Genomic DNA, 16,920 nt, shown 5'->3' on the forward strand with positions numbered 1-16,920 from the left:
CTTAGAAGGCTGTTACATCTATGAACACACAGCCATTACACTGTTAAACCACCTAGTAGACAGAGAAGGAATGAAGGATCACTACCAAGAAACAGACACTGGGAACAAGCCCTTTTCCACAGCCAACTAACTGTTCTATGTTTACTATCCTTCATAAATAACTTAGTTTAAGTTTCACAACTGAATTACACTTCATCATATTTTACAGGAATGAAACAACAACTGCTACACAGAATATCAACATGACTATAACAGACCTAAAATCAGTAGACAGTATATACCACTGAAGGACAGACACACAGAATATCAACATGACTATAACAGACCTAATGATCAGCAGACAGACTATACCACTGAAGGACAGTCACACAGAATATCAACATGACTATAACAGTCCTAATGATCAGTAGACAGTCTATACCACTGAAGGACAGACACATAATATCAACATGACTATAACAGACCTAATGATTAGTAGACAGTCTATACCACTGAAGGACAGACACACAGAATATCAACATGACTATAACAGACCTAATGATCAGCAGACAGACTATACCACTGAAGGACAGTCACACAGAATATCAACATGACTATAACAGTCCTAATGATCAGTAGACAGTTTATACCACTGAAGGACAGACACACAGAATATCAACATGACTATAACAGACCTAATGATTAGTAGACAGTCTATACCACTGAAGGACAGGCACACAGAATATCAACATGACTATAACAGTCCTAATGATCAGTAGACAGTCTATACCACTGAAGGACAGACACATAATATCAACATGACTATAACAGACCTAATGATCAGTAGACAGTTTATACCACTGAAGGACAGACACACAGAATATCAACATGACTATAACAGACCTAATGATCAGTAGACAGTCTATACCACTGAAGGACAGACACACAGAATATCAACATGACTATAACAGACCTAATAATTAGTAGACAGTCTATACCACTGAAGGACAGACACACAGAATATCAACATGACAGCAACAGACCTATTGATCCGTAGACAGTCTATAACACTGAAGGACAGACACACAGAATATCAACATGACTATAACAGTCCTAATGATCAGTAGACAGTCTATACCACTGAAGGACAGACACACAGAATATCAACGTAATATTAAATTAGTCACTAAGCCATAATTATTTCATTGATTATTTTTTTTTTATATCTATTCAACATTTTTATCAATTATATAAATGAAGTCCAGAGTAAATGTTCTAGACTATGGAATGTACAGTGACCAGTATAGTACACATACTACAGTGTCACAGTTCTTACAGCCTTCATCAACTAAAAATAGGAGTCTTTGCTTATTTAAGAATTACAAACTGGAGTGCATACACAATAAAATACATTATCTATGAAATTACAGTAAATTACTGGCAGCTGGGTTGTCAGCTAATTACTGTAATTATACAGTAGACTTACTGTATACTATATATAATAGGACAATGGGGTGCTGGGAAGAAGACCATCTTTTGTAGCTTCAGTAAACGGAAAATCAAAAACATCTATTACTGATCATAATTGCTTGCTAATAAAACACTGACTGCAGTATCAGTAAAAACTCACTCTGCTGCATTCCATTCATTTCATTAGGGTTAGTGATCAACAACATCACCAGTCTGTGAATGAGGAAATGCAGTTGTTTTTTTACTCAACATTTCCTGAAGTTTACTTTACTACTAAACACTCTGCTTATGTGCTATTGGCTTTACTCTTATTTTGACTGACATTCTGTTATTTTCAATTAACAAATATAGAAAAACAACCATGCTCTTTGTTGCTTTGGTTCTGCTGTATAAATGGATTGAGTATATAAATGAAAACTTTCCAATACAGAACAACCAATGTCTGATGACCACATCATTACTACTGGAACCTATAGGTCTTTAATCCTCCTCAGTACCACATCATTACTACTGGAACCTATAGGTCTTTAATCCTCTTCAGTACCACATCATTACTACTGGGACCTATAGGTCTTTAATCCTCCTCAGTACCACATTATTACTACTGGAACCTATAGGTCTTTAATCCTCTTCAGTACCACATCATTACTACTGGGACCTATAGGTCTTTAATCCTCCTCAGTACCACATTATTACTACTGGAACCTATAGGTCTTTAATCCTCCTCAGCACCACATCATTACTACTGGAACCTATAGGTCTTTAATCCTCCTCAGTACCACATCATTACCTCAGATTACTGACTCTGTGATATGAATGTCCATAACCATGAATGTCTAGTACTCACCATGAAGTACGTAGTTTCCCTGTTCACCTGCTCTGTGTGTTGCTGTGTGATCCCTCCTGTCCCTCTGATATCTGTGTCTGACTGTAATCATGTACAGTCATGTGACAGACAGGAACACAGTTTGTACCTGGTTGGACCGGTTGTTCTAGTTGGGCACATTCTGATGAGAAACCACTTTGTCACTTATGTCACTCTGGTAGGTAACCTACTGTCTTGTCCTCTGGTAGGTAACCTACTGTCTTGTTCTCTGGTAGGTAACCTACTGTCTTGTCGTCTGGTAGGTAACCTACTGTCTTGTACTCTGGTAGGTAACCTACTGTCTTGTCCTCTGGTAGGTAACCTACTGTCTTGTCCTCTGGTAGGTAACCTACTGTCTTGTCCTCTGGTAGGTAACCTACTGTCTTGTACTCTGGTAGGTAACCTACTGTCTTGTCCTCTGGTAGGTAACCTACTGTCTTATTGTCTGGTAGGTAACCTACTGTCTTGTCCTCTGGTAGGTAACCTACTGTCTTGTACTCTGGTAGGTAACCTACTGTCTTGTCCTCTGGTAGGTAACCTACTGTCTTGTCCTCTGTTAGGTAACCTACTGTCTTGTCACTCTGGTAGGTAACCTACTGTCTTGTCCTCTGTTAGGTAACCTACTGTCTTGTCCTCTGGTAGGTAACCTACTGTCTTGTACTCTGGTAGGTAACCTACTGTCTTGTCCTCTGGTAGGTAACCTACTGTCTTGTCCTCTGGTAGGTAACCTACTGTCTTGTCCTCTGGTAGGTAACCTACTGTCTTGTCCTCTGGTAGGTAACCTACTGTCTTGTCACTCTGGTAGGTAACATACTGTCTTGACCTCTGGTAGGTAACCTACTGTCTTGTCCTCTGGTAGGTAACCTACTGTCTTGTCCTCTGGTAGGTAATCTACTGTCTTGTCCTCTGGTAGGTAACCTACTGTCTTGTCACTCTGGTAGGTAACCTACTGTCTTGTCCTCTGGTAGGTAACCTACTGTCTTGTCCTCTGGTAGGTAACCTACTGTCTTGTCCTCTGGTAGGTAACCTACTGTCTTGTCCTCTGGTAGGTAACCTACTGTCTTGTTGTTTGGTAGGAAACCTACTATGGTCTTGTTGTCCGTCTTATCAACTGTCATAGAAATGTCTTTTTCCTGGGTTCTATTGTTAATAAATGTAGCAGTTAAAGATAGTCATTAGCAGAGGAGTAAAAAGGACAAAGTAAAAGTACTCTGTTGTGTTTAGCAGTTATGGGATGTCCATAAGGAAGAGTTAAATTACCATATAAACAGAGTTCATAACTAAACAAACACCTTCATTGATAATGTACACTCTTTCTCTTTAATGCAATGATAACTGGTTAGTTTTGAACTCTCTTTACCTGGTTTCTTATATCTTAATTAGATACTTCCCCAAATTGGTGAACACAACTGAACACAGTTGAATACTTTCACTTCATACTTTTTACACCTCTGGTCATTAGGATAGAAGTGTGTATACACTATAGTAATGATTTCTGTAGGACCAAATGGAGGAATGTGACACTGGATACATTGTTAGTGGAGGACCAATAAGACACATAATACTGACCTGAAGAACATTAATTAATGTCTCACTGGATTCATTATTAGTGGAGGACCAATAAGACACAAAATACTGACCGGAAGGACATTAATTCATGTCCTTCAGGTGATGTCCTCACCAACGGCACACCAATTCACATGAAGTACTTTGAGCGGCTAGTTAAAACTCACATCACAGACTCCATGCCTGTAACACTTGACCCGCTGCAGTTTGCCTAGAGACATAACAGATCAAGAGAGGATGCCATTGCTCTGACCCTCCACTCCGCACTCTCTCATCTGGACAAGAGGAACACATATGTGAGAATGCTGTTCATTGACTACAGCTCAGCCTTCAACACCATTGTGCCCCACAAGCTGGCGGTGAAGCTCAGGGATCTGGGTCTCGACCCCTCTATGTGTAGATGGATCCTGAACTTCCTGACGGGCAGACCCCAGGTGGTGTGGATGGGCAACACCACCTCCTCCTCACTGACTCTCAGTACTGGCTCCCTCCAGGTCTGTGTGCTGAGCCCGCTTCTGTACTCTCTCTACACCCACGACTGCCTGGCAACTCACGTCTCCAACACCATCGTTAAGTTTGCTGACAACACCACCATGATTGTTCCAAATGATATTATAGTGATCTTGAGACAACCTATAACAACCTCTTCTGTGTTGAAGAACTGAACATAGAAGAAATAAAGAGATGAGAGACAGATGCGTATCTTACATTTGGTGTGCATGATATATTGACTAAATGTACGCAATAACATGTTGCGCAATATACACATTTAAAATGACTTTTCACTAGATTTATAATTTTATCAATTAAAAAAATCTCAAATGATGTATGCACTGCCAAGAAAAACAATAGGCACCTTTACAAAGGCTGAAACACCAGACACTTTATAGCGAACAGCGTGCAGATTCCCTTTGCGGAAGCAAAGTTAGTTTGCAGTGTGTGTCCATGCGATCATTTGTTTTTTAGTGTTGATTAAGTACCGTGTCTAAAAAGCCAAGACCTGTAATTGGCCCTGTTTGAGGTATTACTCTACTATAGAGACTAAACCTGGGGGCATATCCTAAGAAAAACTTTAGATTAGATTGAAGTGCCAGAAAACCTGGTACACCAGTCTAATACTTGGTAGGCCTCTCATGGGAGCACCTTTATCCATGAGGGAACGTTGCACAGTCCTCACGCTGATGTTTGTTGAGGGCCCAGCATTGAATGTAGATGTTATTTGAGGCAGTGTTGCAGGTCTATCACGTGAAACAATTCTTGCTAGTTGACGCTGGTCACGTTCTCCCACAGTCTTTTTATGGCCATACTGCTGTCGTCAGTTAGATATTTTGTCCGAATTCTTGTAATCACAGTACACCCTTTAAATGGTAGTGTGTGAAAATCCAAACTTCTCTCTCTACCCCCAAAATGCTGTGACCCATCTCACAAGCTCCACATATTAATCCACGTTGAAAATAGCTCAAATCCAGATAACTTGCCATTCTCATGGTGGAAACAGCTCTAGATGGTTATACAGATGTCTATCTCTTTATAAATGCACTGGCAGAAACAACCAATGACGTGCATGGCTGGCGTTGCTATGTATTTTGAATGGGCTCATCTGAACCAGTTTTTCTGGCACTTCAGTGTAGATTCAACTTCATTGTCATTGAACAGTACAACAAGTACAGTACAACAAAATGTAGTATCATCTAACCAGAAGTGCAAATAGAAGAGGGTAGAAAATGCACAAGTATTAAGTAACATATAAGTGTTATATATAATATACATATGTTTAAGAATATCTAAATTAATATCAATACTGCAATAATCATGACAAATATCGCAATATCACATTTTGTTGATATTGTGAAAACATACTTACAATACGGCCATTTAAAAGAGCATTCATATTCTTTGTGTTATTTTTTATTTGATAAAATATTGTAAACATTTATAGACACATCATTAATATCATCTGGGTTATTTATTTCAGATGAGCTTGCTGTGATTTACCAACATGATCTCAAATCTAACCTGAAGAAGAAGTGTCAGTGCTTATTTGAGGGTATCGCTAAACAAGGGAACCCAACACTTCTCAATAAGATCTACACAGAGCTCTACATCACAGAGGGTGGAAGTGGAGGAGTCAATAATGAACATGAGGTGAGACAGATTGAGACAACAACCAGGAAACAAACAAGACCGGAGACAGCAATCAAATGTAATGACCTCTTCAAACCCATTCCTGGACAAGACAAACCTATCAGAACTGTGTTGACAAAGGGAGTTGCTGGAATTGGAAAAACTGTCTCTGTGCAGAAGTTCATTCTGGACTGGGCTGAAGGAAAAGCCAATCAGGATGTCCAATTTGTATTTCCCCTCTCTTTTAGGGAGTTTAATTTAATGAAAAGTGATGAACTCAGTTTGATTCAACTCATCAATCATTTCTCAGTTGAAACCAATAAAGCAAGAATCTCTAACTACAACAAATACAAAGTTCTGTTCATCTTTGATGGTCTGGATGAGTGCCGACTGCCCCTTGACTTCCAGAACAACAAGAGCTGCTGTGATGTGACAGAGTCAACCTCAGTGGATGTGCTGCTGACAAACCTCATCAAGAGAAATCTGCTTCCCTCTGCTCTCCTCTGGATAACTACCAGACCTGCAGCAGCCAATCAGATACCTTCAGGGTGTGTTGACCTGGTGACAGAGGTGAGAGGGTTTAATGACCCACAGAAAGACGAGTACTTCAGGAAGAGATTCAGTGATGAGGACCTGGCCAACAGAATCATCTCACACATAAAGACATCAAGGAGCCTCCACATCATGTGTCACATACCAGTCTTCTGTTGGATCGTTGCTACAATCCTTGAGTTCCTGTTGACTACAGATGATAAAGTAGAGCTGCCCAAGACCCTAACAGACATGTACTCACACTTCCTTGTGTTTCAGTCCACACACAGGAATGTAAAGTATGATGGGAAAAAAGAGACAGATCGACACTGGAATAAAAAGAGCATTCTGACACTGGGAAAACTGGCTTTTCAACAGCTACAGAAAGGCAATCTGATTTTCTATGAAGAAGACCTGAAAGAGTGTGGCATTGATATCAATGAAGCATCAGTGTACTCAGGAGTCTGTACACAAATCTTTAAAGAGGAATGTGGGCTGAACCAGGACAAGGTGTTCTGCTTTGTCCATCTGAGCATTCAGGAGTTTCTAGCTGCTGTCTATGTGTTTCTCTCATTCAAAAACAAAAATAAGAATCTAATGGATGAACAACACTCAACTGATGGAAACATTTTAGTGCAGTTGAGTTACGAGCCTAAAGTCACATTTTTCAAGACTGCTGTGAATAAAGCCTTCCAGAGTAAGACTGGACACCTGGATCTTTTCCTTTGTTTCCTTCTGGGTCTCTCACTGGAGTCAAATCAGAAGCATTTACGAGGTCTACTGACAGACACCAGAAGCAGCTCAGAGAGCCATGAAGAAACAGTCAAATACATTAAGAAGATCAGGGAGAATCCCTCTTCAGAGAGGTGCATCAATCTGTTCCACTGTCTGAATGAACTGAATGACCATTCTCTAGTGGAGGAGATCCAAAGATACCTGAGTTCAGGACGTCTCTCCAGTGAAGAACTGTCACCTGCACAGTGGTCAGCTCTGGTCTTTGTGTTACTGACTTCAGAAGAGGAGATTGATGTGTTTGACTTGAAGAAATACTCCACATCAGAGAAAGGTCTTCTGGGGTTGTTGCCAGTGGTCAAAACCTGCAGAACCCCCCCACACCAACACAAACCCTCTTTTTACATCTACAGTATATTTACTGACATGACAGCACTGATGATTTTCTAAATAGGAAACAGAGGCGTCGCTGGGATCACAATAGATTCGGGGCTCGCCCCCACCACCCCCCCCCCCCAGACAGGAAGTACAGGGTTTTGAATGTACACACTAGCAGTCTACACGTCTACATTGTCATAATGCATCAGAATTATACATGAATAGATACGGGGCAATTTTTTATTATTATTTTCTTTGGTCAATTTGAGATACGGGGCTTTTCATAAAAGATCTGTGGCTATAGACCCAGACACCCAGGCCTAATAACACCACTTATAGGAGGTTACATTCGTGTGTCATATATATAGGCAATGTCAGTTTTATAAAGTATGCCCTTAACTAGAGTTGACTGATGTAATATATAGAGGATATTCTAATGTTATTATGAACTATTGTTCTGTTAGTGACATCATCATATTCTCTCACCAGCCTGTCAAGGCAAAGTTTGAAGTACACAATTATTATTTCAATAAAACATTTGTTTTTCTATATTTTCTATTCAAACTAATTTTATTTATGTTTTTGTGGAAAACAAGGACATTTCTAAGTGTCACAACAAGATAAAACATTTATCACAGAATTTGGAGAAAAAAAAATCCCTACGCAAGGAAGGTTTCTATCATACTTGAAAGTGCAGAGACTTTGTAAATGTGACTAGTTTGTAAACTAATGATCAACTATGTGCAGGCTGTCAGGCTGTCTGGTCACAAAGGAAGGCTGTGCTTCTCTGGTCTCAGCTCTGAAGTCAAACCCCTCACACCTGAAAGAACTGGATCTGAGCTACAATCAGCCAGGAGACTTGGGAGTCAGACTGCTCTCTGCTGGACTGGAGGATCCACACTGGAGACTGGAGAAACTCAAGTAAGTCCTGTAGATGTTTTCTCTACCAGTAATGTGGTATAAAGATGTCATGTTGTTTTGCTTTGTGTTAAATACAGACCTGCCTATCTGCACTCATTTTGCATAGCATGAGTACACTTTCGAAGTCAAAGTACACTGATATGATATCAAGCTGGATAATTGTGAATTTGAGGAAAACACTTGTTATTTCTCATTTATTAATTATTATGTAAATATGACTGGACCATCAATGTTAATTTGCTCAGACATCAGCTGGTCTGTCTTTGTTTTCCCTGGTAATAACCACACCATCAATGTTTCTAATACTTAACCTCAACTCTTGTATCCCTTCTGCTGTCAAACCCAGTCTTAATCTCAGCCTCTCCCCCTCATATCACCCACACTGCCTCAACACATGATCCACTGTCTCAACTTCCTGACAATGGTCACACTGACCTGTTGGATGTTTCCCTATCAGATGTAATGTATTGTTTAAATGACTGTGTCCCACCCACAGTCTAGTTAACACAGATTCCTCCACTCTGCTCCTAGCTGCCCTCCTTCCATCCCCAACTACACCCTGTATTCTGAACAGGTGTCTGTCTGTAGTGTCTCCATTCCACTGCTCCTGCCACCTCCTCATCATCTCAGTCCAGACAATACATTTATCCACTTCTCCTCAACTCTCTCAATGTGCTCAATCCAAGTCAGTCTGGCATCAAAATACACCCCAAGGAATCTAAAGACCCCCACCCTCTCCAAATCCTTCCTATACAATCTCAGCTGGACCTCATCACCCCTCTTCCTTGTGTAAAAAGACATCCAACACTGTCTCCCTGTTCACCTGTGTCTTCCTGACCTCTGCTTCTAAACAGAACACAGGGTCCATAGTACCCCTCCCCTTCCTGACCTCTGCTTCTAAACAGAACACAGGGTCCATAGTACCCCTCCCCATCCTGACCTCTGCTTCTAAACAGAACACAGGGTCCATAGTACCCCTCCCCTTCCTGACCTCTGCTTCTAAACAGAACACAGGGTCCATTGTACCCCTCCCCTTCCTGACCTCTGCTTCTAAACAGAACACAGGGTCCATAGTACCCCTCCCCTTCCTGACCTCTGCTTCTAAACAGAACACAGGGTCCATAGTACCCCTCCCCTTCCTGACCTCTGCTTCTAAACAGAACACAGGGTCCATAGTACCCCTCCCCTTCCTGACCTCTGATTCTAAAGTACATTTCTATAAAAGTCTCATGATCACCGTCACTCAGGGTGACACATGCAGTCACTTTTCCTTCCCAATGTTGGGATTGTGTATGGTGTGTTATTAGAGGTGGGGTTTTGTATGGTGTGTTATTAGAGGAGGGGTTTTGTATGGTGTGTTATTAGAGGAGGGGTTTTGTATGGTGTGTTATTAGAGGAGGGGTTTTGTATGGTGTGTTATTAGAGGAGGGGTATTGTATGGTGTGTTATTAGAGGAGGGGTTGTGTATGGTGTGTTATTAGAGGAGGGGTTTTGTATGGTGTGTTATTAGAGGAGGGGTTGTGTATGGTGTGTTATTAGAGGAGGGGTTTTGTATGGTGTGTTATTAGAGGAGGGGTTGTGTATGGTGTGTTATTAGAGGAGGGGTTTTGTATGGTGTGTTATTAGAGGAGGGGTTGTGTATGGTGTGTTATTAGAGGAGGGGTTGTGTATGGTGTGTTATTAGAGGAGGGGTTTTGTATGGTGTGTTATTAGAGGAGGGGTTGTGTATGGTGTGTTATTAGAGGAGGGGTTGTGTATGGTGTATTATTGGAGGAGGGGTTGTGTATGGTGTGTTATTGGAGGAGGGGTTGTGTATGGTGTGTAATTGGAGGGGTTGTGCATGGTGTGTTATTAGAGGAGGGGTTGTGTATGGTGTGTTATTAGAGGAGGGGTTGTGTATGGTGTGTTATTAGAGGAGGGGTTGTGTATGGTGTGTTATTAGAGGAGGGGTTGTGTATGGTGTGTTATTGGAGGAGGGGTTGTGTATGGTGTGTTATTGGAGGAGGGGTTGTGTATGGTGTGTTATTAGAGGAGGGGTTGTGTATGGTGTGTTATTGGAGGAGGGGTTGTGTATGGTTTGTTATTGGAGGAGGGGTTGTGTATGGTGTGTTATTGGAGGAGGGGTTGTGTATGGTGTGTTATTAGAGGAGGGGTTGTGTATGGTGTGTTATTGGAGGAGGGGTTGTGTATGGTGTGTTATTAGAGGAGGGGTTGTGTATGGTGTGTTATTGGAGGAGGGGTTGTGTATGGTGTGTTATTGGAGTAGGGGTTGTGTATGGTGTGTTATTGGAGGAGGGGTTGTGTATGGTTTGTTATTAGAGGAGGGGTTGTGTATGGTGTGTTATTAGAGGAGGTGTTGTGTATGGTGTGTTATTGGATGAGGGGTTGTGTATGGTGTATGTTGGGAGGAGGTGTGAGTGTGTTTTCGCGGTATTGCGTTTGTGTGTGATTGGGGGGTTGTGTATTGTGTTTGTGTGTGATTGGGAGTTGTGTATTGTGTGTGATTGGGAGTTGTGTATTGTGTGTGATTGTGGGGTTGTATATTGTGTTTGTGTGTGATTGGGGGGTTGTGTGGTGTGTTTGTGTGTGATTTGGGGGTTGTGTATTATGTTTGTGTGTGATTGGGGGGTTGTGTATTGTTTTTGTGTGTGATTGGGAGTTGTGTATTGTGTTTGTGTGTGATTAAGAGTTGTGTATTGTGTGTGATTGGGGGGTTGTGTATTGTGTTTGTGTGTGATTGGGGGGTTGTGTATTGTTTTTGTGTGTGATTGGGGGGATGTGTATTGTGTTTGTGTATGATTGGGGGGTTGTGTGATGTGTTTGTGTATGATTGGGGGGTTGTGTATTGTGTTTGTGTGTTATTGGGGGGTTGTGTATTGTGTTTGTGTGTGATGTGTTTGTGTGTGATTGGGGGGTTGTGTATTGTGTTTGTGTGTGATGTGTTTGTGTGTGATTGGGGGGTTTTGTATCGTGTTCGTGTGTGATTGGGGGGTTGTGTGGTGTGTTTGTGTGTGATTGGGGGGTTGTGTATCGTGTTTTTGTGTGATTTGGGGGTTGTGTGGTGTGTTCTGGCAGAATGGAGGATGTTTAATAAAAAAACGAAGAAGTCATATTGTGTGTGTGTTTGTGTGATTGCAGAAACAATTATGATTTGACATTTTCAAAAACTTTGGGTTGTGTTGGGTGTGTGATGGGAAAAGGGATTTGATGTTTGTGTGATTGTGGAGGGGGGTTGTGTGTGTGTGTGTGTGTGTGTGTGTGTAAGACAGGTTGTGTGTCACTGAATGACAGTCTGCTCCTCTGCTTCTTCCACAGTATGGATCATGGTGGAGAGTGGAGGTTGAAATCAGGACTGAAGAAATGTAAGTGATTTATTATACAGAACACATATACAGCTGGTGTGTGTGTGTATGTTTGTGCATATTTGTTTCATTCTGCATGTGTGTGTGTATAATATGAATGATGATGATGTGTAATATTGTGTCTTGGTCTCATCCATCAGATGTCTGTGATCTCACACTGGACCCAAACACAGTAAACAGAAAACTCTCTTTGTCTGAGGAGAACAGAAAGATGACAAGGTGGGGAGAGGAGCAGCCGTATCCTGATCACCCAGAGAGATTTGAGTATTATCAACAGGTGTTGTGTAGAGAGGGTCTGTCTGGACGCTGTTACTGGGAGGTAGAGTGGAGTGGGAGAGGGGCTGAGATAGGAGTGACATATAAAGGAATTAACAGGAAAGGATATGGTGATGAATGTGCTCTTGGACACAATGACAAGTCCTGGAGTCTGTTCTGTCATGGTAACAGTTACTCTGTCTGTCACAATAAGAAGACAACTGTCCTACCTGTCACCTCCTCAGACCCCCACAGAGTAGGAGTGTATCTGGACTGGCCAGCCGGCACTCTGTCCTTCTACAGGGTCTCCTCTGACACACTGACCCACCTGTACACATTCAACACTACATTCACTGAGCCCCTCTATCCAGGGTTTTATGTATATTATGACTCCTCAGTGTCTCTGTGTCAGATGGTCCCTGTGTCAAACACAACATGTTTCACTCTAATCATGGTCGTGTTCAGTAGGACACATCGTAGTAAAACACTGACAATAACTCTCTAGTAGTGAGTAAATATATCATATGATTGTAAATATTCCCGATTAAACACCACTGAAGATGTAACCTGTAAACTAGAGTCATTAATCAATAGAATGAATCACCACACTGGTCTGTAAAACCTTCACATTTAGAAATCATTAATCTGGTTGTTATTGTTTATCATTGGTGTTTGTAAACATTGATGTCTGTAGAATGTTTATTTATTTAATTGTTGACAAAACATTCCTGCTTCTGTATATTAATTTCAGTGTCCCAGATTTGACAGAATAAAAAAGGTGTTTTAAAACATATTATTTAGGATTGTTTTATATATAATGTGTGTGTGTGTGTGTGTGTGTGTGTGGACAGACAACCTCCTCCTGTTAACTGATCTACTAACCATGAAGAAAGAGAACCATGTAGCACACCACGTGAACAGAACCTGATAGAAACATGGATAGAAAACACACACACACACACACACATCTTCTCCTGTGTTTCAGGGTGTCTCTGTCCCCTCTGATCCAGTGTCTCCTCTCTACCTCCCTCTCCTGTCCCCTCTGATCCAGTGTCTCCTCTCTACCTCCCTCTCCTGTCCCCTCTGATCCAGTGTCTCCTCTCTACCTCCCTCTCCTGTCCCCTCTGATTCAGTGTCTCCTCTCTACCTCCCTCTCCTGTCCCCTCTGATCCAGTGTCTCCTCTCTACCTCCCTCTCCTGTCCCCTCTGATCCAGTGTCTCCTCTCTACCTCCCTCTCCTGTCCCCTCTGATCCAGTGTCTCCTCTCTACTGCCCTCTCCTGTCCTCCTCTCCTTTTCTCCTCCTCTTCTCTTCCTCACTTCTTCTCCCCCTTCTGCTATTTTTGCTCTTCCTCCTCTGTTTCTCTCTTCCTCTCCTCCTGTCTCCTCTTTCCTCCTCATCCTCTCTGTCTCTCCTATCCTCCTCTTACTCTCCCACTCCCTTGCCCATCTCCTCTCCTCCTCTCTTTGCCTCCCTGTCTTTCTCCCTTGCTCTCCCTCCTTGCTTCCTCTCATTTCGTCTCTTCCTGTCTCCCCCTTGTCTTCTCTTTTCCTCTCCTCCTCTTCTCTCCTGTCCCTCTCCACGTCTCTCCTTCTGCTCCTCTACTTTTTCTTCCTCTCCTTTTCTCCTCCTCATCCTCACGTCCTCTCCTAATGTCCACCTCTCCTCTCTGTTATCCTCTCCTCCTCTCTTCCACTGCTCCTCTCCCTCTTTCTTCTTTTATTCACCTCCCCAGTCTTTCTCTTCCTCTCCTCTCTCCATCATCCTCTCATCTTCTATTCCATCTCTTCGTCTCCCCCTCTGTTCTTCTCCTATCTCTGTCTCCCCCTCCTCTCCCCTTCTGCTCCCCTTTTCCTTGCCCTCTCTCCTCTCTTCCTCTTCCACTCCCTCTTTCCTCTTCTTCTCTTCTGCTCCTCTGCCTCTCCTCCTCTCCTGTTCTCCCTCTCATCCTCTAATTTCTCTCCCAATGTCCACCTCTCCTTTCTCAATCTCTCTTCTCCTTTCCTCCTTTTGCACCACTCTTCACTTCCTTTCTTCCTCTCCTGCTCTCCCCCTTTCCTCCTTTCTTCTCCCTCTCTGCTCTTCTATCTTCATCTTCCTCTGTTCCTTTCTTCCTCTCCTCTCTTCCTCCATTCTTTGTCACCCTCTCTCGCCCCTTAGTATCTTTCTTGTTTCCTTCCACTTTCCTCCTCTCCCCCTCTCCTCCTTTCTCCCTCTACTCCTCTTCCTATACTTGTCACTTCCTCGTTTCCTCTCCCCCTCTGCTCTCTCTAACTCCTTGTCTCCCATTCTGCTTCACTTTTCCTCTCCCCATTTCCTAGTCTCCTCTCCTTTCCTCCTCTCCTCCTCTGCTCCTCTCTGTCTTTCACTCTTCTCCCCCTTTGTTCTTCCATCTTCATCTCCCCTTCTCCATCTGCTCTGCTCCTTTCTTCCTATCCTCTTTTCTTCTCCTCTTTCCTCTCTTCATGTCTTCTTAACTTCCACTCCCCCTGTACTCCTATTTCCCTTTTTTCCACTCCCCATCTCCTCATTTCTCTTCTCTTCCTGGCCTTGTCACTTTCTCCTGCCTTATCATCTCCTCTTTTCCTCTCCTCTTCTTTACCTACTCCCCTTTTCTTCTGCTCCTCTCCTCCCTCCCTCTCATCTTCTTCACTTCTCCTCCTCTCTTCAACTCCCCTATCCTCCTCTGGTGTCTCCCTCTCATCCTGTCTTTATTTTCTCTTAAATTACTCCTTACTCCCTCTCTTCTCTTCCTCCCCTCCTCTAGTCTTCTACTCTTCCTCTCCCACTCTCTTCCTGTCTTCTCTTTCCTCCTCATCCTCTCTGCCTCACCCGTCCTTCTCTCCCTCTTTCTTCCTCATTTCATCTCCGCTCTGTTTCTATTCTTCTCCACACCTCCTTTCCTCCTCTCTTCTCCCTGTCCCTCTCCCCTGCTCTCCCCCTTCTCACTTCCTGTCCTCCCCCTCTCTTCCTCTCCTTTTCTCCTCCTCTCCTTTTCTCTCCCTCACAACCCCCACCACTCCTCTCTTCTTGTATCATCTTGTTCCTCTCTTCTTTTCTTCCTCTCCTGTTCTCCCCCTTTCTTTCTTTCTTTCTTCCTTCAACTCCCCTTCTCTCTCCCTCTGTTCTTCCTCTCAGCTCTTCTATTCAATTCAAAAGTCTTTACTTTCATGGGAAACAAATGTGTTCATTGCCAAAGCAGGTACAAAAAACAATGAAAGAAATCTAAGTAACAGATCAAGTTTCGGTGGAATATGCACATGTTTTACACAGGAAGTGTAGTTTGGTTTCAACCTGGTTTTGTGGGTATTGGGCTCTGTAGCAGGACACAGAAAAGACACAGAAACTGGTGACGTTTGGAGACGTGGTCGAGGGTCTTTTATTTCAACTGTGGAATCTGAGCATTAACAATTACAATATGAATGTAAGTGAATGTGTCTAGATAATGAGAACAACAGAAACCTCTGTTTAGATTATCTCTCTGTAGGCTGTGCTCTGATAACCACAGGAATGTTCACATTGACCATTTGGCATGGGGGTTACTGTCTTGGAAACCAGATCTTTGATACCTTCAATGTATGTATCAGCTTGTAACCAACATTACAGTGAGAAGAGATTGAGTGGGATGAGATTGAGGTTGTGTAAGGAAGACCAGGTCCTTAACCTCATGAACAAGACTATGTAATGCTGCAATCAGGGGTGGGTAGACTACTGAAAATCTGTCCTCAAGTAAAAGTACAGTTACTCGTCTCAAAATGTACTCAAGTAAAAGTAGAAGTACCACCCGAAAAAAGTGACATTGATCTGATGTGCAAGGCCTTGTGCAGTAATGCCATTTTCTACAGGTCTCTGTGCGGGAGGATTGAGAGAATGACTTTGCGACATGGGTAAGTATAACAAAAGCTTTCACAAGGGATTTCCAGCTTTAAAAACGCTGGCATCTGTCTGAGCCCAGAATGTGATTTGCCATTAAGGTTGCCAATGTAGTTACCTGAGTTCAGGTTTCCAAGCTGAAAACCCTCTGCGTCAGTGTCTTCTGGAGCATCTGACTGTGTGAGGAACTTAGGACCGGAGAACCAGTTGGTGAGGTGAGGTTGAGCTGGAGGCATAATCCTGGTGGCATGATCAGCTGGGTTCAGGTCAGTTTGGACGTAATGCCACTGGCTCGGTGTGGTTGATTTCCTTATGCGTGTTACTCTGTTGGCCACATACATGTGAAACCTCCTTGTGGTGTTGTTGGTGTCGAGTACTACATGGCTGTCTGTGTAGAACTTGATGCTCTGTGTCCAACTCTTCCCTTATTAGCTCCATGAGTTCAACAGCCAGCACTGAGTCACACGTCTCCAGCTGTGGGAAAGTGTGAGCAGGAAATGAAGCCAGCTTAGATTGGCTCATCACAAACCCCACATGACATTGTCCGTCTGAGTCTATGACTCTCAGATATGCAACAGCAGCAGCGATTGACCAGTATAGACACGTCTGAAAAGACACAGAGAGACTGGAACATACTGTCTTGTGATATGTAGGTGTTTAAGGTCAGTAAGAGATGTAGTACATGCTTCTCATTGTGCCCTTTTGTCTGCTGGGAGAGGCGTGTCCCATTCTTTCTTCATTGATGTGAATTCTCTCACCAGGGCCTTTCCATGCATAGTGATGGGAGAGGCGTGTCCCATTCTTTCTTCATTGGTGTGAATTCTCTCACCAGGGCCTTTCCATGCATAGTGATGGGAGAGGCGT

General features: G+C 42.8%; 1 protein-coding gene across 1 annotated transcript; it reads left to right on the top strand.

The window, feature by feature from the left end:
- Positions 1–3,642: 3,642 nt before the first annotated feature.
- On the top strand, positions 3,643–16,546 carry LOC117595123 (protein NLRC3-like). Its single transcript, XM_034294921.1, has 4 exons — positions 3,643–3,652; positions 5,820–6,878; positions 16,214–16,271; positions 16,489–16,546. Exons 1-4 carry the CDS (start codon positions 3,643–3,645, stop codon positions 16,544–16,546), a joined length of 1,185 nt encoding a protein of 394 aa, XP_034150812.1.
- The last annotated feature ends 374 nt before the right edge of the window (positions 16,547–16,920 follow it).

This window comes from Esox lucius, chromosome 11 (genome assembly GCF_011004845.1).
Source record: "Esox lucius isolate fEsoLuc1 chromosome 11, fEsoLuc1.pri, whole genome shotgun sequence".
Classification (NCBI taxonomy): domain Eukaryota; kingdom Metazoa; phylum Chordata; class Actinopteri; order Esociformes; family Esocidae; genus Esox; species Esox lucius.